The sequence below is a fragment of the Amaranthus tricolor genome, chromosome 5, assembly GCF_026212465.1.
Source record: "Amaranthus tricolor cultivar Red isolate AtriRed21 chromosome 5, ASM2621246v1, whole genome shotgun sequence".
Lineage (NCBI taxonomy): Eukaryota > Viridiplantae > Streptophyta > Magnoliopsida > Caryophyllales > Amaranthaceae > Amaranthus > Amaranthus tricolor.
Window position 1 is genome coordinate 27,751,677 of NC_080051.1, and position 26,367 is coordinate 27,778,043.

Sequence of the window (26,367 nt, forward strand, 5' to 3'; positions counted from 1 at the left end):
AGAGTAAACTTGGATAATCCAATAACCTGCTATAGTAGATAATTTACCAAAAAATAAATTGAAAATTAATGTGAACTTGGAGAAAAATTTTGAAAATTTACATAAAAATTTTGAAAAATAAAAAAAATCAGAAATTTTTTGTATAATTTTATAGAGTAATATTTTTTTTTAACAATTTATTTTAATTGATGTTTTTTTTAAAAAAATAAAACTTGCTTTAACTAGTCATTCGATTACTGGGTTTACACAAGAAAAATGCCCTTCAAAGTTGCGATTATTCATGATTAATCAATATATAGGATTATTGTAATTATGAAAAAATTTGATTATTTTAGATAATTTTTTTTTTAAAAAGTACAAATTAATATTGACTAGTATTTGAGGTCTTATTGTGAAGTAGAAGTATAAAATAACTAGACCTGATCAAACACTGGGCCGGGCCGGGCCAGGTGGGAAAAAACAGATGATGCGGGCCGGGCCGAAGTGCGGGCCTAAAAGTTCCTGCCCAAACCCGTAATATGCGGGCTTGCGGGCCTATGTTATATATTATGTATACATTATAATATTTTGTTTATTTTATTATACAACTCTAATATATTAGCTCAAACATTTTAAATTCTTTGAAACGGAATTGTATTTGTCTTCTTTAAAATTAATTAAGATGTTATTTTCCAATATTTTAGTACATGTACTAACGGTTTTAATTATTTCATATAGGAGCATGTAGTTTAACATTACTACATAAAAAAGTATATTGTTTTCGTATAGAAATATGGCAGCAAATCAGATTAACAATCTAAAGAATATTCTGGAAAAAAGAAACAAACTGAAAAGAAAAACTAAGTACATTGATTATTTGAAATTATTACGCCAATCGTTAAGCAATCTAATAGAGGCAATTTTTTCATAATATAAATAGCACCAAAGAAAATTAATGAGAATAAAATTTAATTATGTCAAACAATTATTTCAATTGGGACGGACCTAGAACAATATTAAATGATATCAATAATGTTAATGCAAGCGCCAAAACCCATGACTTTTCGGGTCAGGCCGGGCTAGCCCACAAGCTAAACGCTAATCCCAAACCCGTCTACCAAAAATTCGGGCCACTTATTTTCTGCCCAAACCCTCACTTTTTCGGGCCGAATTGGGCCAGACTGCCCATGATCAGGTCTAAAAATAACTCTTTTCTTATTTGTCGTGATCTTTGTTACTATGTTGTAATTTTTTTTCTTAAAGTTCCAATTTTACCCTCTCTTTTTCAAAAAATTATCTAAATTCATTAATATCTCTAAATCTCACAAACTAAATTCTTGCTTAACATAAGGGCAACATATGAATTTTATTTTAATTAATTTTAATTAATGTAAACGAATTTAAGATAAGTTTATTTTTCTTTAAATCACTTTAATAAGTAAAAATATATGAATTTTATTTTGGATCGAGCACTTTACCCGAGCGTTTAGACATTTTGCACATATTAAACTCCCAGCTAGTCTCTTGAGAGACCGTCTTTTTGAGAGACGTATCTCAAGTTCAGCCCATTAAAGATTAATAACTACTTACCGTATTATTAATGCTTACTTATATTATCCTTAATGCTTACTTACGGTATCCTTAATGCCTACTTTTAATATCTTAAATGTCTACTTACATCATTCTTAATTCCTACTTACTATATTTTAAAAAATATACAATGGGTCGGCCTATTTAGAGATGGTCTCTCAAAGAGACTGTCTCTCACAAGAATTTGTGTTTAAGTGCTTCTATTGTTGGGCTAACTAGTATAAAAAAGAAAAATAGGAAAAGGTACTTCTAAGTTGAAAGATTGAAATAAATAAGATTATTTACCTACTTATTTACAAATATAAGATTGGGCAAAACTTATGTCCCAAAATAAGCTTCCGTACGTCCAACCCTAGCCTCGGCAAAGTCGCTGTTACTAACAGCGAATGAGGAGAAAAAAAAAAAAAATTAAAAAGCTGAAAGTCGCTGTTAGTAACAGCGACTTTCAGCTTTTTAATTTTTTTTTTTTAAATTTAAAAACTAAACTAGCCGTTGTTAATTAGAAAAATAGTCGTTAGGAATGTGAAAATAGCCGTTGTAATGTTGTTGTATAAATAGGTCCATCATTTCTCATACTTCATTTTATCCATTCTACATCATTTCTCATACTTTTCAATCAATTGTTAAAGTTATAAGGTATTTTGTTAGTTTTATTATTGTAAATGTAAATATTATTTTTGAAAGTTCACTAACGTTACTATATTATATGTATTATGTAGATGTCAAAGGAGCATTGTATTGAAGAGCTTTGTGATTGTGGTTATGAAGTTGAGATTAATATTGATTGGAGCGACTTCGATCCAGGGCGTGAATTTGTTGCTTGTCCTTTCTACATGGCTGACGGATTAGGATGCACATACTTTCGCTGGATTGTTCCGGAGGGTACAAAATGGCAGAGAGACTTAATAATACGGCTTGAGAAGGAAAAACAAGAGCTTAAAGATGAGGTATTTAATCTAAAGAGACAAATGGATGATATGGCACATAGGAAAGAAGAGACTGAAAGAATTATGAGAAAGTTAAATAAGCCTTCTTAGTTACGGACGCTAGCTTAACTTAATGCATGAAGTATGTAATTGGATTTGGATTTGTTGAACTTGCTTGAAATTGTGTTGAATGTTGAATAGCAACATCCTTATTTGAATATGATTGTATGTTTGTTTTTGATTAAATTTATGCTGCATTGTTCGCGGAATGATTCATCGCCCAAAAGTTTAAGTAGTTAACATCAATTCACTCATAATAAACGTGTGATACTACGGTAAAAATATATACATGTACATATATGTTACAATTTACACACAAAAGACCAACAGTTACAAATGAGTATGTACAAATGTTCAATAATTACAAAACTATTGTAATGCTAATCCTCCTCCTGTACACTGTCTAATTGTGACGGTTTACGACGCCTCCTACGATAGTAAGATGCAGTCGCATGACGCTCGGGTAGGGGAGGGGATTGATAGTGTGATGATGTGGCACCCTGTGAGGACCCGACACCGTAGTCCGGGCACGTTAAGTCAACCTCCTCAAGATGAACATCTGTTTGATGAGGAGATGACTCGTACTCGTACGTAGTGGTGTGGGGCGCAGTTACTTCCGGAATGAAGTGTTGAAACTGCGTGCCTAGGAGTATGCCTTGGGTAATCTCCCGTACGGGCTCCTCTTGGGAGGAGCCAATGACTGATGCAATGCCCTGTGCCTGCAGTAAGACTTAATTATTAATGAAATGTTTAAAGTGTAAGTTGTATGGATAATAATCAAAGTTGAAGAATTCTTACAAAGTGTGTCATCGTCGGTGCTGCGGGAACTTACTGGGCTGCCGCCATGATACCTCGTGGTGTCATCCATCGACGAGTGATGGAGAGGAACCACGGCATGTAATCCGCCGTAGTAGGTGCGTCTGTAGCGTCGATCGGCGCACCTTAGGCCAGCAGCTCTAGCCTGTGCTCCCAACGAGCGACATGGCGCCAGTTGAGCTCCAGCCAGTTCTTGGGATCCCGGCCCTTGCGAGAGTTGTGGAGCTCCGCTTCTGTGTCACATGGAGGCGGGATGCCCTGTACCATCCCAAATTGGCGCAGTACGCGCTCAGGTAGATGGACTTCGACTATGTCGAAGCAGATCAGAGGTACAGATGCTCTCCACGCCCCTGACAATATGCCCGAGTGCTGAGGCAATGCAGCGTATGCCTCAGCGGGGTAAGGGTCCCATGCAAACTAAACGTGAAAATTCGATTAGTGAATTACGCAATTTGATACTTACAAAACAAGTTGTAGTGAAGTTGTTACCTGGTCGGCACGTAGTAGATCGAGTTGATTGCGGTAGAACCCCACGCCCGATGCAGTGTGGGTCCTTGTTCGTCTTTCAAAGGACCACCGCGATCCATATGGCACATGCGGGGGAGGAAGCAGTGGTGGTGCAAATGCACCACGTCCAACACTCCTCATCAGTTGACCAATGAGAATGTGCTCCCACGCCCAAAGCTATGAATTACAATAATACGTAAGTAAACGAAACGCAAAAACATTTACTAAAAGAAACAAAGCACTAACATATTAAGTAAGTATTACCTGTAGAATAATGAGGGGCCCAGCGATCTCCTTCACGTTCTTCCGTGAAGCTTCACAAAGTCTCCTGTAACAGCGACTTTCAGCTTTTTAATTTTTTTTTTCTCCTCATTCGCTGTTAGTAACAGCGACTTTGCCGAGGCTAGGGTTGGACGTACGGAAGCTTATTTTGGGACATAAGTTTTCCCCAATCTTATATTTGGAATTAAGTAGGTAAATAATCTTATTTATTTCAATCTTTCTTCTAAGTTCCAAGTTGTAAGTGAGCATCTTAAAAAAAAAAAAAAAAAGTTCTAAGTGAACAAGCAAAATAAGTTCCGTAGTGGTAGGTTAGCGTCAAGTTGTTAAATAATTTCTCAACGATCTACAATACTTAATTGGGTTGAAGAGGATTACACTCAATTAGGGTTTATTTTTATTCCATAACCATCAGTTGCTCTTTCGGAATTACGGAGATGAAGAAGACTATGTATTCGAAAAACGACGGCGGGGAAACTAAATACGCCGTCCAATCGAATAAGAAGAAGAATATACAGAGATTGGGCGGTAGCACGGGTCTCTCTCTTGAAGCCTTTGCCAACGCTAAGTCCAGAAATAATGCTTACAATCCTGCTTTGTTAAGTATGTTCCTCTTTTTCTCTTCAATTTTTGTTTTCTTCCCTTATTTTATGTTTAATTTTGATGTTTGCTTTATTGGGTTTTTGCACTTTTTATTAAGTATAATGATTTCATTTTGTAGGGTATAAAATTTATATTTAGCTCTTGGCTTGATTAGGTCAAATGATTTTATGTGTTTCCGTAATGCCATGGGCTTTCATTAGTGTTCTTTATTTTGATTAAGATTTGATGCATACTCGAAATTGTATCTTGTGTGCTGTTGTTGAGAATCCTGCTATATCTTGCTAGCGTAGCGCGTCATATGGACTGTGTTATAGAAAGGTCTTTCCCAGTTATGATACGAGGTTATGTAAGTGAAATTTTGTGAATTGTTGCTTACTAGCTGAATCTCTTGTAGCAAGTGAGAAAAGTAGGGGTGACATGGAGGCATGAATAGTGATGATGATTGCTGGAAGCAAAGCTTGGGTGGTGTAGCTTGCTTATTTGACATTAATTGTCTAGTTATTCGAGTAATGAGAGGGAATTTTAAATTTTCAAGGACGTGAGGACACTTTGAGGAATATTAATCATCAATTATTTATGCAGCAGAATGATGTTGGGAGTAGGAAACGATTATTACATTCTGATCATTGCACCATAAATCTCCATCATCGGAATTTCCAACATTAATCACACTCCAAATAACAAAACCACTTTTCTTCTTGATTTTTGGAGCTCTCTCATCTTGATTATTGACTCCACCTAGGACACAACATTCTGTCTCTCCCTCCAGCACTGGCCCTGGTAAATGTTTTATGTTTGGATATTTGCAAGCCCGCACACATTCAAACTAAAGAACTGTAGGGTGGGTTGAGAACCACCTATTACTATATAACATGATGGGAACACAATAGCAACATGATCACTTCTTCCATATCCATAAGCTTTAAAAAGTGCACATGGGAAGCAACTGAGCTCAGGGAGAAAAGAAGCTTTTCAAAGTCTAGAGGAGGTGTAGTTCAAGAGGTGTACAAGGCGCAATGGAAGGTGCAGAAGCACATGAGGTGTGCTTTGGCTCAGGCAGAAGTTTGTAGAAATAAAATATCCCAAATCCCAAAGGCACGCCTATAGAGGCAAGGTGCAGCCTCTTGTGCCTTAGTGTGCCGCATGCCTTTTGAAACTAAGCTTCCCTTCCGGACACGAACAACCACCTCCATTCTGGTCTATTAAGTTCCATTTCATCATTCAATTTTTTTTATTTCCCAGTCTGAGAATCAATACATCTCTAAATGTTATGGACATTCAATTGTTTATGCAACTTGATACTTTTGGTGTCATAATTGGACAATTAATTGTTTGACCTCGTGACATAGGCTGTTTGCATAGAACTCGTTGATTTGGTATCTTTGCTTTCTTTGGTATAAGGCTAGACTAGTCTGGTTTATTTTCAATTTATTAGTTGAACATTGACTGCTTAACACTTAGGATGGAACTTGGGCGTTACTTTCGTGAAGGCTGAGAATCAGAGATTAAAAAAATTCGTTTTCTTTACTGTCCTTTATTATATTGGTGTGCACAGAATCTTTGAGATATTTTGTTGCGCTAGTGTGTTGATACATCTTTGTGTTATGTTTAGAAAAGAAGAGGGAATTTTACAAGAATGCTAAACATGTAAGCAAGTACAAGAAAATACTGAAGCAACAAAATCAACATAATGATGAATCCTCTTCTGTCCGACCTATTCAGGTATTTTACTCCATTCATTACTTGAAAGACATGCTTTGATTGGAGACCTCAATTATACTGAGTAATAGGGGACAATGGCTAGAGAAGCAACATGGGTACATAGTTTGACAGTTGGAAAAAAGGGTAGGGGAATTATCATTTTTCAAATGAGGGCACTAGTCCCTAACTAATCACTACTACCCTAGAGTTTCTGAAATGGGGGTAAGAATTCTCCAATTTTTCCTTCCAGTGCCCGTTTACCTGTTATCTATCAGCCTTTATGTTGGAGTCTAAATGTACCACTTATTGATACGCCTGTTTCCAATTATTTGACAAGTTTACTGGATCTAACATGCATCACTGTTGACTTGCAGGTAAATGAATTTGAGAGTGTTGGTGAGATGCGTAAAGAAGACAAGAAAAATAGAAAGGGGTCATACAGTTTACAGAAGTTGTATGAAAAGAAACATGAAGAACAGGAGAAAGCAAGGATTGAGAGAGAATGCATTATCAAAGCAAAGAAGGAAGAAAGGGAAAGGGCTATGTCTCATCGAAAAGATTTACGAGAAAAGATGTTTAAGAAGACACGTAAAGGTCAGCCTGTCATGAAGTACAGAATTGAGCACATTCTGGAGACCCTACAGAATTCTACATCATAGTTTCCTGCTTCTCGAATGCACGCTATTAGCTTTTCTGCTCATTCGATAGATTTAGGTATCCAGACATGATAAGAGTAACATGCCATTTTGTTTTATAATTCTAATTTGCAAAGAGTGTTTTCATTAGGTAATATGTTTCTTTTAGTTATGTATATCTGGACGAGTTGTAATGAATTGCAAATTACAGTTTTGGATTAAAATGTGCTTCCTGTATTATATGAAAGTTTATGCCTGAGCTTAAACAATTCTCAGTTTTGTTATACTTGTCATTGGAGCTACTCCATAGCTTCTCATTTACATGTGCTAAATGTGTAAGGAAAAGCAACTATATACATTGAAAAAATGATGAACAATATTATGGTAATGTTCGTTGAGTTGAACTATTTTTACTCAGATAAAACTTGTTTTTGCTGAATTAAACTTATAATTTAATGAATATTATTGTTCTAAGGTGAAGAGAGCATGAGCAAAGTCCTAAGATATGGAAGACCAAAGAGAGTAGCAGTGATCTTCAATTTTACAACGGCTATTTATTATGAATCTGGTATCTGTGATCCGTGCTTGTGCTTGTAGAAACTAGTATGGGAAGGATTGTTATGTCTTATATTCAGTGCTTCACCTTGTATCCTCTGGTTGCTACTCAAAATTTACATACAATTCATCTGGTTTCACGTTTGCTTACCAGTTTATAGAACGTGTTAGCATTGAAGAAATGAGTCTTTTCTCTTTTTGATGGATTAGACTTTTTAAAAGGATGAAAATACTAATCACATGAACATAAATAGAACACATACAATGTGGAAATAACACAAAGGATTATTAACAGATTTTATATTTTACAATATTTCTTTGTTGAGCCAAAAGATATACAAAGGGTTAGTGCGAGTATGTTATTACAGATTTTCTAATCTCGAGTATAGGAATACATTTTTATACCTACAGGTTTTCTGTATTTTGAAAATAAACAATTACTAAACTCAGTGACTCATGCAGCCATCACGGATTTTGTGGGACTTGTAATATGTTGCACCGCAGCACAATGTTTCGAAAATCATCCAGAGTCAACTGAAACAAGAATGGACGAGTGTGAGAGGTATAGTAAAAAAATGTAAGCACAACATGCTACAAAGAAACTTTTTCGGTCATAAACCCATGTAAATGACTCTTGTTTAGTCTACAAAAGCGGTATATTGGGAGGAAAGACGAGGAAATGCCAAGGCTTCATCTCTTGCTCTTCCCGCCTAATCCCAAGGAAGGCCCTAACTTGTAGAAGCTGTGTAGGGTTTTATCCTGATTCGACACTCATCCAAATTAAAAAGGAAACAAAAGAAGAGAATGAACCTTTCCGTCCTTATCGCTATCAAAACACTGAATCATATCAGCTAACTCCTTGTCGGTCCAGGTAAAATCATGAGAAGCAGCCATCCGTTGCAAGTCTCTTAACGTTATACTTCCCTTGCCAATCTCTGCAATTCGAACACATCACAATTGAACTGTTAGCTAATGAGTAGCACATCCTGCTTGTTGTGGACATTTGCAATATCAATTTCCAGTCAGATTAGCGCAGTTTAGACAAACTGGACAAAGACAGTCAACTCCATTTATCAAGCATAGGCTCAAATATATTGACCAAACCGAGGCTTAAAATTGCCTCGGATTCAGAATGTACCCACCAAATTGGGTACAAACTAGAGCCGTACACAGTTATTCGGCACAAAAGTGTATTGGTATGCATGCGACATGTTAAAAGCTTTTCATTATCAGGGCATAGCTAGAAATGTCTATCTGGCAGTACCTAAGTTCGACAGAGAAATCTACTTGATAGTGAAATTAATAGCGAGCACTAAGGAAATACCGTCAAACTGACAGAAGTTTATGACCAGGTCATCCTCAGTCATTTGCACACTACTCTTGAACTGCAACAAAGTAGAGAAAGATTGCATCATAAATAAAATTCAAGGGTATTAGGAAAATTATGGAGTTTCAACACAAGAAAAGCTCACAGATTTTCTCTTCCTGGTACTAGCTTCCCTTGTGTGCTCATTTGTCTTGCCAATCTGCTGGTCTGATGTTTCTCTGAAATCTTTTAAAGAAAGAGCTATGGCCTACAAGTACATAGACACCTTCATAAATAGCAGCAAATACTATCACAGCCTTCAATTTATGAATATCACCTGTTTTACAGTATTACCATTATAGATTATAGCCAAAATTACTCTCAAAAGTTTCCTCGTTAATAATTCCAGGTACTGTACCCGAAAAGGTGATAGAGCGTTTTCTGTTTTAACAAACTTATCAGAAATCACAAGTTCATAGCAGATAAAGATATACCTCTTTCAAAGCTTCATCTACATCCAGAAGATCTGTGGCGTCACTCACGTCAACAGATTTCTTCAAAGAATTTTGTGTATTAGACCTCGGTTTTCTGGACTTTACCTGGGCATACCAAAAGTAAATGAACCACCGAACCAGTTAGAAAACCTTCAGTGATCTCTTTGACATAATTTCTTTCTTGAACTAAGATAGTTCTTTCATAAGCACAAAATCAGATCATGCAACTATGCAAGAAGCAAAACAATATTCCTGAACAATTTCAGAACAGTGAAAACTTGTTACAGTTGTTGCAGTTGTTGCTTGTATGGAAGATAGAAGGCGACAAAAAGCAAAAGTTTGTATCTACTTGGAGTAATTCTTATTTCACATCAACATTAACAATATCATCATCATCTATCCGTTCAAAAGCACAACATACTCAACAAAGTCACAGCTATGAAGGAACCAGCACTACAGCAGTTGCTGAACATCTACATATATTGTCGCTAGCAGATACTGTCTTCGGCCAATCTAATACTTCGTATACAACTAAAAAAATCAATTCAACTGAACATCTACATATATTCTGCTCCTATATGGGAGCCACTTTGGTATCGGGGTGATGAAATATTGTGTATCAATACAAATTCTCCTTCATTCTTTCCTACTTGTTGTCATACACTCCAATTTTCATTCATGTTATACAAGTCATTTTCGATTGACCACTTCCTCTTCTAAGCTCCTCCAAATTCTAACCTTTCACTTTTGTAATAGGTGCATTTTCACGTGATCAAGCCAGCATAAACAATTTGCTTTCATTTTCTTCAATATTTTTTTAAAAAAAATATTTTTGTCTTCAATATTTGCTACTAAAAGAACATATATTTTATCTTTATTTCAAACTCTAACCTTTATAATATTTTCACTTATCCCCCTTAACATTCTCATCTAAGCTAACCCATCTTCCTGCAATGCTTTCTTTAAAAAAAAAAGCCCAATATTTTGACTCATATAGTAGTGTTGGTACAATAGTAACACATTAGAAATTTTCCTTTGATCTTAGAGGCACATCTCGGTAGCATACTATTTTGCAGCTCATTTGAGCCACATGATGTGCTTAACATCTTGATCATTTTCTTTGTTTTTGTTGAACACTTAAAATGAGCTCTATCATATCTAACTTTACAATCACCTAGGATATCATCATTCATGCACTAATTTTGCTTCAACTTTGTCTTGATTCAACTTAACTTAAATCTCAATTCTAAACCTCGCTCCACAAATTTAACTTAGCATTCACCTCGTCTTTAGTTGCATCCGTTTTAATCATCTGCGCAAATAGCTCCTATTATCTTATATGGAAGCGCTACAAATATGAAAAGGCTCCAAGCAAAACCTATGTATAAGTCAATTGTATTTGGAAAATTTCCATCGCTCCTCCACATGTAGTAACATTGATTTATGATTCTTCATACATACCTCAGATTACAATATTGTACGTACGTGGCATACAATTCTAAACTATAATTATACCCACCAAAGTAGTTCCCTTGGCACATTGTCATATGCCTTTTTCAAACCAATAAAAATCATGTGCAAATTCTTTTTCTTTACATTGTACTACTCCATTGGAGTATAAAATGGATAGCAACCAGGCTAAAACCAAATTAGTTTTCAAATGCACACATAACTAAGTAAAAAAATAGTAATGGGTAACATCAAACAAAAATCAGCACTAAAAATACAAAATTAAGCTTCAAATACAGAGACAAAATAATATGAATACCTTTTTTGAAGCATACCCAGAATTTGTCACATTTAGAATCTTCTTATTCTTTTTCTTCTTGTTCTTCTTCTTCCCCTTTTGGTCCTCTTCAAGCTCTTCGCTCGAACTATTCAAACTAGAATCACTATCATCATCTTCATCTTCATCATTAGGGTTATATAGATCATCTTCTACGCCATTCATAGAAACCCTTTTGGATTTGGATTTAAGCTGGGATTTTCTCTTTATCCCCGAATCAACCAAAGAATTCGCAATTTTCTTTAAACCCATCGCTTCCATTTTAGCCCTATTTTGAGAAATCCTCAATTCCCTCTGTTTTTCATAGTCATTGGGCACGTTTTGTGGGGATTTTGGGTCATCTGAACTCGAAGAATCATCGCTAGTTTCAGATTCATTGTTGACCACTTCATCTATCATTGTCTGTGGTTTTGGTGTTCTAGGGTTTTGCCTCGTAAATTTTGGGGGAGTTTCAAAAGAGGTCAAATGCAACTTATCTCTAAACAAATTTTTTGTGAAAAAATCTAAAAATATCAATTTGGTCTTAAAATAATTTTTAAAATAGAGAAAATTCTAAAAAACTACCTTTTCTATACATGATTTTGCAAAAAACTACCTTTTCTAATTTTTTTTGCAAAAAACTACCTTATGTAATGTTTTTGTTTGCAAAAGACTACCTCTTAACGGATAGGTTAGTTTGACCGTTCAAATAAACGGTTGACTCTCACGTGTGACGCACGTGACCATGAATATATGAACATCTTCATTCCTGCTTTTCAATTCAGTACTGCTCTTCTTCCCAGTTTTACATTTTTATGTCTGTTACTTTAAAAACATTGCGGAATGATGAAGAGCAATGATTATATGATGAAGGGAATAGCTCTGTTGTGTTGATTTTGTGCAATATGTTAAGTCGCACACCACGTGTTTGATGAAATGCTTCTATGAAAATTTTTGGGATCTTTTGTTTTTCAGATAGCCATTTAAATGATTGCTGGCTTTGTTCTCGAGAGCCCCATACTCCCATTGAAGTGATTAATGGTTGGTTATTCTGAACCACTCGTTCTTGATGATAAGGTAGAACTTATGTCCAGCTTAAGCCATTGAGGTCCAAGTGCCTGATGCTTTTAGGGGCATCAGTTTCATCTTGTGCATTCAAGTCAAGATCTCCACTAAATGAACTGAGTTTGTAGTTCAAATTATTGTGCTGAAATGTGTTTTTCTCAAGCTCATCCCGTGTATCTCCTCCAATCCCAACACTCATAGACAAATCATTGCAGGCTCCTTCCACTCAGAACATCATTTTGTCTGTGTCTTGCTGTGTTGTTGTAGGGAAAAGCATGTTAGCGTGGTCTTTTAGATTTTCATTATTATCATTTCCTTTCAAGAACCCGGAATCATTATAAGGTCTTAGCCCTAACTCACTATTTTGCATATCTGGCTCTAATTGCTGAATTCTATCACAGGAGGTTAAGCAACTATCAATCGAACAATTGCCCATCAGTTTGTGGGGTTGGATTTGCTGCTTAGGGGTTATCCCCTGCTGTTCTTCTGAATTGAAAAGCAGGAATGAAGAAGATTTGCATATTCATGGTCACGTGCGTCACACGTGAGCCGTTTATTTGAACGGTCAAACTAACCTATCCGTTAAGAGGTAGTCTTTTGCAAACAAAAACATTACATAAGGTAGTTTTTTGCAAAAAAAATTAGAAAAGGTAGTTTTTTGCAAAATCATGTATAGAAAAGGTAGTTTTTTAGAATTTTCTCTTTAAAATAAGAGTCTTTGTGTTCCAACATAAGATCAAGACTCAAGACTTATTCGCTCATACTTGCAAGTCAAAAAAGTTTACTATAATTTTTTTTGGGAATTATTTTAGGACCAAGCTTATTTTTTTATTTTTTATTAAAAAGAATTGTTTATTTCAAATATTTCACAAAGAATGATCAATTAGTATTTATGTTCTGAACCGAAATTGAGTTGGCTCGGCCCGATCAATGATCGAATCATCTTAATATTAAAAACAAGTTATTTACAAATTCAATAAAGACAAAATATCTATTAAAATCGTCAAGGTTAGAAATCTAAAATTTAGTTAAAAAAATGGTAACACGTTAATCCACCTAGTTGCTAGATGGGATACGAGGTTAGTCAATGAAAAAATTTATTTGGATCTTTTCCTCCAAGGACTTTAAACCTTAACTGAGCTTAATTTATACTAATTTTATGTTGATCTAAAAAAGTTAAAAGCAAAAGGTAGATTAACAATGAATTGACTCGATTCAGAGGTAGACCATGCATTAATTTAAAAATGGTTTTATCCAAAACCATACTATCTTTCATGAAAAGAAAAACTTTAAAGTTCGCTAATAAATGAAGGTTCAACTCACTAAAGTTCATCAATATGAACAATGCAACAAACTATTTTAGCATTTCTGTAACACTTGAGATTTTCTAACGTTATTAATTAATATTTTAATATTTTTTGGGAATTTTATAATTATGTTAAATTAAGTTAGAAGTAGTTTTAATAAATTCCTTTCATATGCGAATTTAAATATTAACATATATTTATCTTAAATACAATTACGATTTTTAAATAAAGAGTTTCAAATCAAAATAATTATTTTATTAAAATTTGGGAGCACATGAAGGTGAGTTTCTTAGTTGGGCCTCGTAAGAAGATGAACCTAGGTAAACAAATAAATAAATAAGTAAGTGTATAAATAAAATAAATAGGATGAGTTAGGGTTTTAATTGGGTATTAAAACCTCCCTCACTCAATTCACATGCCTCACCTCCCCACCCTTCTTCTCTCCTTCTCCCTCACTCCTCACGGTAGCAGCAGCCCAGCCACACCACAGGCCACGCAAGCCTCCCCACGAACACCACCATCAGACGGCAGCAAGCCACGTAGCAACAGCGCCGCCTCCCCCACCAGCAGCTAGACTGCGTTGTGCAGCCAGTGCACAACAATTTAGCTACGTTGTGCAACCCTTGGACAGCAGCTAGGCTGCGTTGGGCCTTTCAACCACCACGACAGCCTCGGTTCACCACCACCACAAACTTCACTTACTCTTCACCAGTTTTGCTAGTTTTAACATTGTGAGCCATCTCCTCTTTTTTCTAATTTATTTTCTAACTTTTAATTGGAGTTTTATTAAGTGTATTGAGTTTGATGTTGGTTGTGTTAATTTCATTGAATCTTTTTGTGGGTAAGAATTTGATTGATGAATTAAACATGTTTACGACTTAGGGTTTGAAGTGTGATTTGAAATTATGGGTGATGTGTTGGTTTTGTATTAGTTTCTTTGAATCTTAGTATGGGTACTAATTAAATATGTTATCTTTGAACACGAAATGACTAGGGTTTGGATTTAGAAATGAAATCACTAATGATGTGTGTTTTATGCTATATTTTGGGTGGTGTGATGACTGATTAAATAACCTTAAAAGTTGTTTTGAAACTTAGTCCATTGATTGTTGTTGTGATAATTAGTAATGGTGATGATTGTAGCTGACTATGAAAGTGATTTTGGTTGTTGATTGGGAATAATAGTTGCTAATTGTTGTGGTTTGATTGTTGCGAATTACAAGTACCCTTATTAAGTTGTTATGGAAGTCATAATGCATAATGTTAGTAAGCCAAGAGCATAATGTCAACTTATCGTCGATGGTTGCTAAAGTTACTTGTCGTGTTTTGATTATAATTCTTTCTAGCTTTGGAGAATGTAACAAATGATATCGCGATTCGATAACTCTAAAATTTGCCTTATTGTTGAATAAATGTTATATTAAAATTGTAAGGCTTAGTTGTGATTAGTTATTTATGGATAACGCGAACTGATATACTTAAAATTAGTTGATGAAAAGGAACGATTCACATATGCTTTTACTTTTAAATTAGTGAAAAGACTTATCTTGTGTTGAGTTAATGATTTTGACTTGTATTGAATAAGTTGTGTACGTGCTAGAGTAATCGAACCTTAGTTGGGTGAATTTTGTAACTTTGGTCGTGTAGTGAATAGGTGATGGTGGTTACTCTGGTATTTAGTTGGTATGACAAAGTAGTTAAGGGGATTTATTAGTTTTATTCCTAACTTGTATAGGTTTTTAGTTCATAAGAGGAAATTAGAACCTTAGTTGGGTGAATTTTGTAATTTTGATCGTGTAGTGACGCTTACAGGTACGTACACGCAGTAATTAACCCTTATATACAATTTTTCTTCAACAGATCATTGTTTATTGTGATAATATGCATTGTAAACTATGAGGTACTAGTAAATACACTTTATACGAAAAGCTATCGACTATGAAATCCTTGCTCTGAGAATAGTTATAGAGAATGAGAGTGTTAGTAGGAGGCGGGGACCACCCCCTTATTTATTTAAGAATTGGATTATGCCTTACTTGGAGTTAGAATGACTCCTTTATAAGTGAATTACATATTTTTCGAGTGGCTCAGTGGGTTTTGGCGTGCTGCTATCCCGGGGCGCTCATTAATAGTCGAAAGTGGGAGTTATTCCCTTCTGATAAAGTATTAGATTATGATTAGGTGCGTGACTCAACTGGATTATGTCAGGTTGATTTAATAGTCCCCTAGGTGAGATCTGACGGGATCACCATAAGGGGGTATGAGCATGCTTGTGTCATTGGGCGCCGGATGGCCGATACCACCCCTTGATCGAGGTGTTACCATGCGGGCCTTGTAAACCCCAATATGGTGGCCTCTTCACTGGTTTAGTAGCCCAGTGTGCTAGTTTTTCTCGAAGGTAGGACCCTAGAGGGTCGGCTGGAAGGGGCATGAGCTCATACTTTTCCATGGGTGCCGGATGACCGATAACGCCCTTGGCCATGTCACTATGCCAGGAAGTAGAGAAAAGATCCACTAATAGAAAGTTATTCAGTGATAAAAAGTTTATTCATTGATCGAAAGTTATTTAATGATAGAAGGTTCATTCTTTGATAGAAAGCTTACACATTGATAGAACGTTTACTCATTGATAGAATATCTGCTCATTGATAGAATAGTTTATGCTAGTGAGGAGTGTACCGAAGTTAAGTTACCTCAAGGGTGTTACAGACTATGATCACACTTACCTTAAGATAAACAAGCTCTATAAGGTCATGTGTTAGGTATTCTGTTAATGCCTTGGTTGAGTTGATACTATGCGTGTTTTGCAAGAGTTTATGTTTTGAAAAGAGGAGTGTAAAGACCTGCATTCTACCAAGAACAAATGGTTCGGGTTGGAATGAACGTAATGAGATCAAGAAGTATAAGTGGACGATAAACGGTTACTATCTGTGCTTGTGTCTTATGAAATCATCTTCTGTTGTTGTATAACATAATGTTATCTAGTAGTTGGCCTTATTATATTTGATGTTAGTTACTGACGTGTACGTGTTTGTGTTTATGTTTGATTTTTGATGACCTTCTATGATTGTCCTGCTATGACACATTGGTCTTTAGTCTAATGTCGAGCAGCAGGAGGATCATAGACAGGCGTTGCAGGTATTGGAGCTTCTTTTGCATTTCATTGCATTGGGGGAGAGTGATAAGGGCGAAGCATAACCTGTGTCATACCGTTATCTTTCGATTTTGTAACTCTTGTTATCTTTTGTAAACTTTGGTTTTATATGTTCTGTTATGAGGCCTTATCTCCTCCCTTGTATATTTGTATTTCCGCTGCGTAGTTTATAACTCTGTATGGTTTGAAGGAGTTAAGTCTTTTTAAAACGCAAGCGTCGACACTGGAACCACGATCCATGTTTGGCATGTTGATTTGAGAAGCCGGCGACGAATCATTCCGCCGTGGTGTGAGATTTTAAAGGCAATGATGCCTTAGATTATGTTTAATGTTTTTATTGTGCTAATTGCTTTACCACATGTTCGATTTTTAGAAGAAATGCTGCCGAAATTTCCACTCACCTTTTTAAAGTTAATATTTAACATTTATCCAAATTCTTTTTCTTTTCTTTTATGTAACACCCGAATTTCCTCTCGTCCTTTACGGTTTTGGTTTCGTTAAGGGGTCGGAAATTCAGAGGTGTTACAATTTCACCCAAATAATACACAGATTTATTAAGTTTTAAGCAAATAATATAAATAATTTACTGCTCATCTTCAATTAGATCGTTTCACCATGAGGCAAATTTATATAATTAGTATATTTCTCTAATTAAATATTTGTTGATTTAAACGAACACTTAATTGTTTAATCAATTTTTAAAATTTAATTCGTTAAATATAATATAAGTATTTAACACATAGAATATATATATATATATATATATATATATATATATATATATATATATATATATATATATATATATATATATATATATATATATTAGATTATGAAATTTAAAAATTAGTGCAAAATAATTTGGCATATATGGGTAAGCACATTGGTGGTATGCCCGTAACACACTAATACTAATATGTAAGGGGTTAGATGAAAAAGTTAATGAAAAATGATGTATCAAAAATGGTATTAGACACAATTGCTAATGCACTATTTTAAAGCCAATTACTACATCCTACTTGCTACCATAAAAACGTAAGATAGGACATCGTTACTAGTTATTACCATCAAACTAGATCCGACTATAGGTGCTCAATGGCCAGATTGATCCAATGGATCATTAGTTTGGTCACTTTTAATGGGTCATTAAGAGTCGTAATTGTTGGGCTATGATGTAAAAAGGTCGGGTCGGGTCAGGTCATTATTAGACTTAATTTCCATAAAAATATGCACAGGTTTTGTTCTATGTCATTACTATATATATGGGCGGGTCGACCTAACAGGTTACAAAATTGGACTAAAAGGTCATTGAATCGAGACGGGTCAAGCCTAAACGTATATGCATTGACATGTCTTTGATCCATTTCAAAATTTATTCCGACCATCCTGACCTGTTAAGTTTTTTAACCTGATCTGATCTTACCTGATTAACTGGTCTAATCACAACGAATTCAGAACTTAAAATCTTAAATCATTTGTGTCTTAATCCTTGTCATCTCATGGCACTTATCTTATTATTACTTTATCTTAATTTTAAAAAAATTGGTGAAACGGCATTAGAGTATATCGTTGCTTCGATAAACTTATTATTAGTTATATAGTGACATAACCCAAATTGATATAAAAAATGTCATAATAAACGAAAAAAACGAAATCGGGCATAAGCATCCGAAGGTAAACATAGAAACATGATCGAGTTTGTTCAACTCAAGGTAGTTGTGGGGTAACGCCCCGTTTATTAGGAATTTAGGGTCCATCTTTAGGGGCAGTTTTTTAACCATTAGCTTAAACTAACGTCTTGTGATATTGTAAATTTAGCTTGAAAAATGATTAATAGACTACTCATGTCAACAAGGTGCATCTTCTTTTCATAGGAGCCCATTTGCTAAGAACTCTACAGTTGAGCGTGCTTGGTGGGGAGCAATTTTAAGATGGGTGACTTCCTGTGAAGTTTTCCCGGCGCACGAGTAAGGCCAAAGTGCGCTGGAAAGACTTGTGTTGGTTTATGGGGTCAGTGTACAGTCTCCATGAGTAGTCACCGGCGGTCCGAGGGATAGAGGTTTTACACGTTTGATTGAGTTGACTTCTTGACATGGTATCAAAGTCAACGAGACAAAATGTTACTGATTCGAATATCACTCACCCCTCATTTAAATTGAAATATTTAATTTCACGCTAAATAATAAGAGGTGTGTGTTGGAAATATTTCACATGTGAGAAAAGAGTGAAACTTATCAAGTGTTGAGAATACTTTACATGTGGGTGCGTCCACACGAGTGGACCCATGGGGAGATCATGTGATGAATTGTCGGCCTAATAATATGTGTTGCATTATAATTTTAGTCTAAAGGACTCTTATAAGATTTTAACCATCAGCATAAACTTTGTAACGAAGATGTTGCTAAAAAAAACATTACATTTGTGCATCACATGACACCACCTGAAATAAAATGAAAACCATGCTCAGGTGACCATGGTATTAGGGCATAAAAAACAAATAAATAAGGTCACCAAAAATAGAATCTTCCTTATTGGTTGGATTCTGATGAAGAATCTTGAATGCTTTTGGTTGATCACTTGGCACAATAGGGTATTCTCCAAACTGCAAGGCATGTTACTTGGACAGTATTAGCATTAAATCTTGTACTGAACTTCATCAGAGAAAATGGTTTACTGTTAATCACACTACATTTTGCCTAATTAATTACTTTACTTTATGTCACTTTTATGTGCTCATTGTAGAACATCATTGCTCTACCCGTCAGCCATGAACGATATGTATGAATATGATATTGTATTTAATCTCATTGATTTTTTTTTTGACAAATTCTCATATTAATTTGGAGTTGAATCACATATATATTTGTTTATACTTTTTTTTTTCCGATTTGGGACTTGAATTGTACACTAAATGATCATCAGTGTTTATAAATTTTATGTGCTCATTGTGGAACATCTTTGTTCTACCCGCCAGCCATGAATAATCCGCATTATGAGTACGATATTGTTAATCACAATTGGGCACCTTTCTAAATGTTTTCATACTAACTTGAGATCACACATATATTTATTAATACTTTTTTATTTTTCGAGATGAGACTTGGTGTATACACTCAAGAATCACCAGTGATTTTGAATTTGTTAATAACTAATCTACTTATTAGTCATTACAATTGGAATTTTTTTTTAATAGGTTTTTAGGTTAATTAGGTACATGTCTTTCCCTAATTATTTAACACGTTTTAGAAGAATATCTAGCCGTTGATTCCACTCCAGTAAAGAATAATCAGTCTTCAAGATCCTTTTTCATCCTATCATATGTTTTTTTATTATAGTAAAAGGCTAAGAGAAAGAAAATTAGTTTTGTAAAAGAGTGCCGTATGCTTTGATTTTTAATTTAGTTTGAATGTATCATTTTATTTAATTTATCTTTTTCGAGTTGGGAAACTCCTTTGGTCGCGCTCTCCTTTATGGGTATGAATTGCCACCATCCTTTCCTTCCTAGATCCTGTCTATAGTTTTTTTATGAGCGGAATACACTGGATAGGATGATGATGATGATGAAGTTTTGGATATTATATACTCTTATTTTATTAATTTTTATATCTATTTATTATGAAGGACGTCTTGATATTGAAAGTAAATATTTGCTGATATGTTGAATATTTGTCTTATTATCCTTAGGAGTTTAGATGGTAAAATAAATGTAATTGCGATATATCATTGTAAAAATAGTTTAAATTTTTTCTTTGTCATTTCTTCATATCATCATAGGAAGATGAAGATGGACGTAGCTAAAATATACATTAAAATAATTTGACTATCCAATCTTCTAATTGAATCAAAATAAATTAAAATTACTGAATAAGTTTATTTTACCTAATACCTGTAAGGGAGATATAGAATCTCTTTACCTTAGTCCTCTCATTGATTTAAAGAATCCCAAAAGGGCTTCGTTGATTACACTCTATGATGATGGAATTAATGAAGTGATTGGGAAATTGGGGGCACTTTAAGGTCTTTGAATAAAAATCTTTCGAATGGTATATAATAATATAATATACTTTTGACTTCGATATTCATAAATATATGTTATATTTTTTTGGTCGAGTTGGTGATTACATAATATAATATAAGAAATTTTTTTAGATAAAAATTAAGAGTTATTTGAGTATTTTTTTCTTTTTTGAAAATACTTGATTCATTAATAAAGAGTCATACGACATCTACATTAGAGATAAAAATTAACAAAACTACGATCGTTGTGTATGAGATCTTACAATTCTGAATATCTTCTTTCACATCGCTGATTAATACAGTCTTCTACGAGGGCTCTTTCAATATGTTGTAACCTTGAGATAGAATTGAATTTGATGTAGTTGATGATAGATAATTGCAATTTTAGTGTCTGCTGCATTATCGCATCAATCTCTACTAACAAATCAACTAGAGACCAAAATTCATGAGAGATTAAAACCCAATATATGGATAGAATCATCCCAATAAATAGGTATAACAATTCTCCTGTAGGGAGAGGACAAATATTTATTCTAATCATATTCAAAAAGCTTAGAACGTAGATATTAAGGGCTTACCATCAACCAAAAAGTTAATGATAGCCTCAAACCAATTATATAGATTAGGGTTTTTTTAGAGAGAGAAGAGGCAGGCGGCTTGAATTATTTGAATAACTTTTAGTTATTCTCTTTAATTTGCTATATAAATTTTTAAAAATTTTTTACTTTGATTTACTTTATGTAATAAATTCAATGAAATATAAAAATATTTGGTATGTAAACAAAGGCAATTAAGTGGCGTGGGTTGTAGAAGATAGAATCTTAGCATTGGTTGGCAGCACTAAAATGATTCAGTTCGTCTCTTGAGATACCGTTTCTTTGAGAGACGTATTTTAAGTTCAGCTCATTAAAGACTAATGTCTACTTATCGTATTCTTAATGCCTATTTATATTATCCTTAATGCTTACTTTCCGTATCCTTAATGCCTATTTTCAATATCTTAAATGTCTACTTACATCATTTTTAATACCTAATTATAATATGTAACAAAATATATAATGGGCCGGCTCAATTAGAGTGACGTAGATTTGCGAAAATAATTTGGCCTCTAATAAACAATGATATAGAGGGACGTACGTGTAGTCTCCACTCCCGAGACTCTTGGTCTTGGTATTTTAGTAATGATTATAATAATGATTATAATACGAGTATCTAGTACATATCAATATAATTGATACATTTGATATGGAGACTAAGAAATTAATAAATTATTAGATTAAAATAGCGGGGAATTTATATATGAGAAAGTTGTAAAGTTATATACAATAAAAAAAAAGACAAATTTATTAAAACGGATTAAAATAAAGAAAAAAGGCAAATTAAATATGAAAGTCTAATAGTAGATATGAGGACACTTGGCTTCATATGAAAGTTGGAGACACGACTTAAAATAGGGTTTTGGAGTTAGAAAGGGTTAAGATAAGAACCATCCATTGAAAGTAAAAGACTTTTTCAAGGGCTTAATTTGAACCATTGAAACCAAACACCCAAAGCATGGGAGTATCTGAGAATGCACTTTCCTTTGCTTCCTTTGGTCTCACGTGGTTTTGAGATCCTCAAAGATCGATCTATATCAAAAGTTGTTACACAAATACTCTTTTATTCCATTTAATTTGCTGCATTTTCTATTTTAGTTTATATTTATAAATTTACCTTATTTATAAATTTAAATATCACCTCACCGCTTTTATTTTTTATAATCTCTCTTATTTTTAAATATCGCACTATTTTAACATAATATATCTTATTCATTAATTTTCGTGATAAAAGCAAATGCAGCTATGTGGTTGGAACAGAGGAGTAATGTGCTCCCACCCTGTTTTATGCTTTGTTATAAAATGATGTTTAATTACTTATCCTATTTGCTAATTAATTACTCTCCAAATTGCTTTTGCAGCACAATGCACACCTTCTAGTGCTATTAGCTAGCTGTGGCTAGGTTTGGTGATGCTTGGAATGTTTGTCAAGTACATACAAACTCGCAATTAATTGTATTTTTAACTCAACTTCATTACTAATTCAATCAAAATATATGCTCCAATCATTATGCATAATCACACCAATATAATGACTATGATAATTGTATTAGTCTAACTAAATCTTTTTATAATTGCTACTGATAGTAACATATTATAAGGAAAAAAAATTATTTTTAAATTTGAAAAGTACGTAAATTATTTTAACTTTAAAATAATAACTTTTAGTTGTTTAATATTTAAATAAAATGCAAATAAATTTGATATAGATGCTTAAAATATTTATCAAGTATGTAGTTTGGTAATGAAAGTGACTGAAGAAAAAAATAAAAACTTGAATATTGACTAGATTCCACAAAGTTTGTAAACAAAAAGTAAACTTTGATTGTTTGAAATATGAATGGTAGGCTTTTAGTCTTTTACTCACCAATCGCCATGCTTCTACTTGCTCACTTGCTTTTTCCCTCTCTCTCGGTTATGTTTGGTCACTATTTTTTTTTGGCAATGGTTTTTTTTTTATTTTAATTTGATGCACAAATTATATTTTCTCTATTTTAACCACTCAAATCTATCGTTTATTATTTTTGTTTTATTCTACTAGTTATTTTTTTCTACTAATTTTCACTCATAAAGCACAAAGGAAAATTTTTTGTATGAAACAAAAAGGCTAGCACTAGCATTGTTTTCAAATTGAATAAAATTAAAGAAATCCATTTTCACATTGATATGAAATCGTCTCATAATGAGATAATTTTAAATTGACTCTTTCAAATAATTAAAGGTGAGTATTTTAATATTTAAAATATTAAATTTAACAACATGACGTGTTAAACATTAAATGACTACAAATGAATATATTCAAGTTACAAAAGTACATGCTTTGATTAATTTAGTTCAAGTCCTTAACCAATTTAGTTCTCTCTCACGATAAAATCATCTTAAATGAAAATTTGTAAATTTTATATTATAATATAAAAAAATTCGGAAAAATAAAAAAAAAAGACTTGTAGACATGTGAAAGTCCAAACTAAGGTATGGTTTCTACGCAAGAAGAAGGTGACGCCAAATCAAGTAATGGCTGTTGTTTCCACTTTCCATAAATAGAGAGAACTTGTTATTCATTGTAATTTGCAAATTGCAAGGTGTATTTAGCATAACTTCCAACCCATCTCTTCATTTTTTCTTTCGGTTCCTGCTTTGTGTATAATTACCTCATTTTTTAACAAATAATAACTGAATCAATTCATCAAACACATTTTATGGCGTGGCTTTCATGACTACCTACACCCAATGACCCAATTTCGAATTCAATTTCGTTTCTGTAAAAATTATGTTATTATAAGTTGGATACACTTTTTTTTTTTTTTTAATTTGGAGGTAGGGTTATACTTTGTAGTGACAAGCAAAGATATATTGGATTGTATAATGTGGTTAGAATTAAGACAAATTACTTAGGAATTTAGCTCCTAATTAATTAAATAACTCAGAATCATAAAATTTACAAATTAAATGAAAAAAGGCACAATTGCACTAAGTTGAACGAAATTGTAATTAAATCATTTAGCGGGTCATTAGCAGGTCGGGTCAATAACGGGCCTTGGTGTAAAGGGTCGGGCAGGATAATTATAAGAATTAATTGCGAAAATGATTTACCACCTTTTTTTAATATTTTTAAAAGATATTATATACATAAGTGGGTCGATCCAATGGGTCATAAAGTATAATAAAAAACTATTTTATGAACTTTTAAAAATCGGGTTAAAGTGAGTCGGATTTAAACGAGCTTTAACCCATCCCGTTTAACATTTGACATGACTCGCCCTGACCCGACCCATTTAATTTTTGACCCGACTCAGCCCGTTAAACATCTCTAATTTTTATGTTTTAGAGGTGTAAACTAAAAAAACAGACAATAAAAGATCTTTCAAGTTTGAATAAATTACTTACATACTATTTTGATTATTAAATTTAATTAAGACCGTGAGTTGCATCAAGTATATAAAATATATTCCCTTTATTCTTTTTTGTTTGCCCTCTATATAAAAGATATTTCCTTTATTTCTTTTTGTTTGCTCACTTTACTTTTTGCATGTATTTCAAAGTAAATTTTAAGTATTAATATCTCTATACTCTAATATTGTATCATAAAAAATTATAATATATTAAAAAACTTTGCATTCAGACAAATATAACAAGATCTCATCATATGAATATATTTTATATTCAATATAAACATCAAAAACCTAATTTAAATTTCTTTCTTATAAAATGAAAAAATTTTAAAATGGACAAATAAAAGAAATAGAAAAAGTATTGTATTTATCATAAATTTAAAAGTAGTTGATTTAAAAATGTATGGTTGACGCAAGGTATATGGTCTACCATTTTGACTTGAAAGTATGTATGTGTTTGTGATTACCCAAGAAAGCCAAATTATCTATGTTTTGTTGTACTTTAAGATCAAAGTGTATACCATTAAAGAACCTTTTTTGGACGTAAAGAACTTAATTAATCATGTTAAAGGCCACAACCTGAACCGTGAATTATCGCCAGCATAGCGCGCAGTGCAAATTCAAGGGCCTTCCTCTTCATCTTACCTTTTCTCTTACGAGAAACCGCCTCTTAGTAATACGATTTTAAAATAAAAGCATATTTTTATAATATGTATTAATCGAACTATTTAATTATATATAATATATTTTTCAATAGAGCCATTTCGTAAAGATGTTGTGTGCTCTACAAAATAAAAAGAAAATAACGACAATAAGTTGTTATCGTCAAACGTGTAGTGATAAAAATGGCAATAAAAAACTCTATTGCCATTATTTTTGTCACCATTTTTTTCGCCAAAGTTGGCGATATAGACTTTTTTGTCTCCAAATTTGATTTTTTTAGTGGTGCTAGTTTAAATTTGGACCTAGCTACTCTAGCCCCTTCGCATCATTGACTAAGCTAGTGATTAGTGAAATCAATAAACATGCCAAAAAATTATTATAAGGTTTAAAAAAAAAAAGTGCGTAGTTTATTAGTGAAAATCTAATTTGTATCACTTAATTGAAGGAAGTATTTCTTTTTTTTAGATAAATTCTTAGTTTAATTTTCGTTGCCCTCAAAAAAATATTACTCCTATTATATCATTATTTTGAAGGACTATATAATTAGAAAAGGTGAGCAGTAAAAATATATACTCCCTCTGTTCCTATTTGTTCTTCCTATTTGGGTATTTCACAAAGATTAAGAAAAAGAGAATCTTTGGTGGTAGTGGGTATTATTTTAATTATATAATAGTGGGAAGTAATGATTGTATTGGAAGTATGAGGTTGTAGTGGGTATTATTTTAATTAAATAGTAGTGTGAAGTAATGATTGTATTGGAAGTATGAGAGAGAAAATAATTATAAATAAAAAAAAATGGGTACATTAAAAGAAAAGGGGGATTTTAAGGGGTAAAAGTGAGATAAAAACTTTCTAAAAATAGAAAGTATTCTAAAGTGAAAGAACTTTTGAAACTACCCGTTATAGTAATGTGGAAGATCAAAAAGGAACGGAGGGAGTAACAAGTATTAAAATTAT

At 33.3% G+C, this 26,367-nt stretch overlaps 2 protein-coding genes across 2 annotated transcripts; one reads left to right on the top strand and one right to left on the bottom strand.

The window, feature by feature from the left end:
• Positions 1–4,418: 4,418 nt before the first annotated feature.
• On the top strand, positions 4,419–7,378 carry LOC130812666 (uncharacterized). Its single transcript, XM_057678219.1, has 3 exons — positions 4,419–4,760; positions 6,373–6,482; positions 6,836–7,378. The coding sequence occupies exons 1-3, from the start codon at positions 4,595–4,597 to the stop codon at positions 7,118–7,120; spliced, it is 561 nt and encodes a 186-aa protein (XP_057534202.1). The 5' UTR covers positions 4,419–4,594; the 3' UTR covers positions 7,121–7,378.
• A 540-nt stretch (positions 7,379–7,918) lies between these two features.
• Positions 7,919–11,757, bottom strand: LOC130812665 (caltractin-like). Its single transcript, XM_057678218.1, has 6 exons — positions 11,220–11,757; positions 9,452–9,556; positions 9,124–9,225; positions 8,976–9,036; positions 8,462–8,586; positions 7,919–8,185 (listed from the first exon to the last, which is right to left on the bottom strand). The coding sequence occupies exons 1-6, from the start codon at positions 11,634–11,636 to the stop codon at positions 8,117–8,119; spliced, it is 879 nt and encodes a 292-aa protein (XP_057534201.1). The 5' UTR covers positions 11,637–11,757; the 3' UTR covers positions 7,919–8,116.
• Between the last annotated feature and the right edge of the window lie 14,610 nt (positions 11,758–26,367).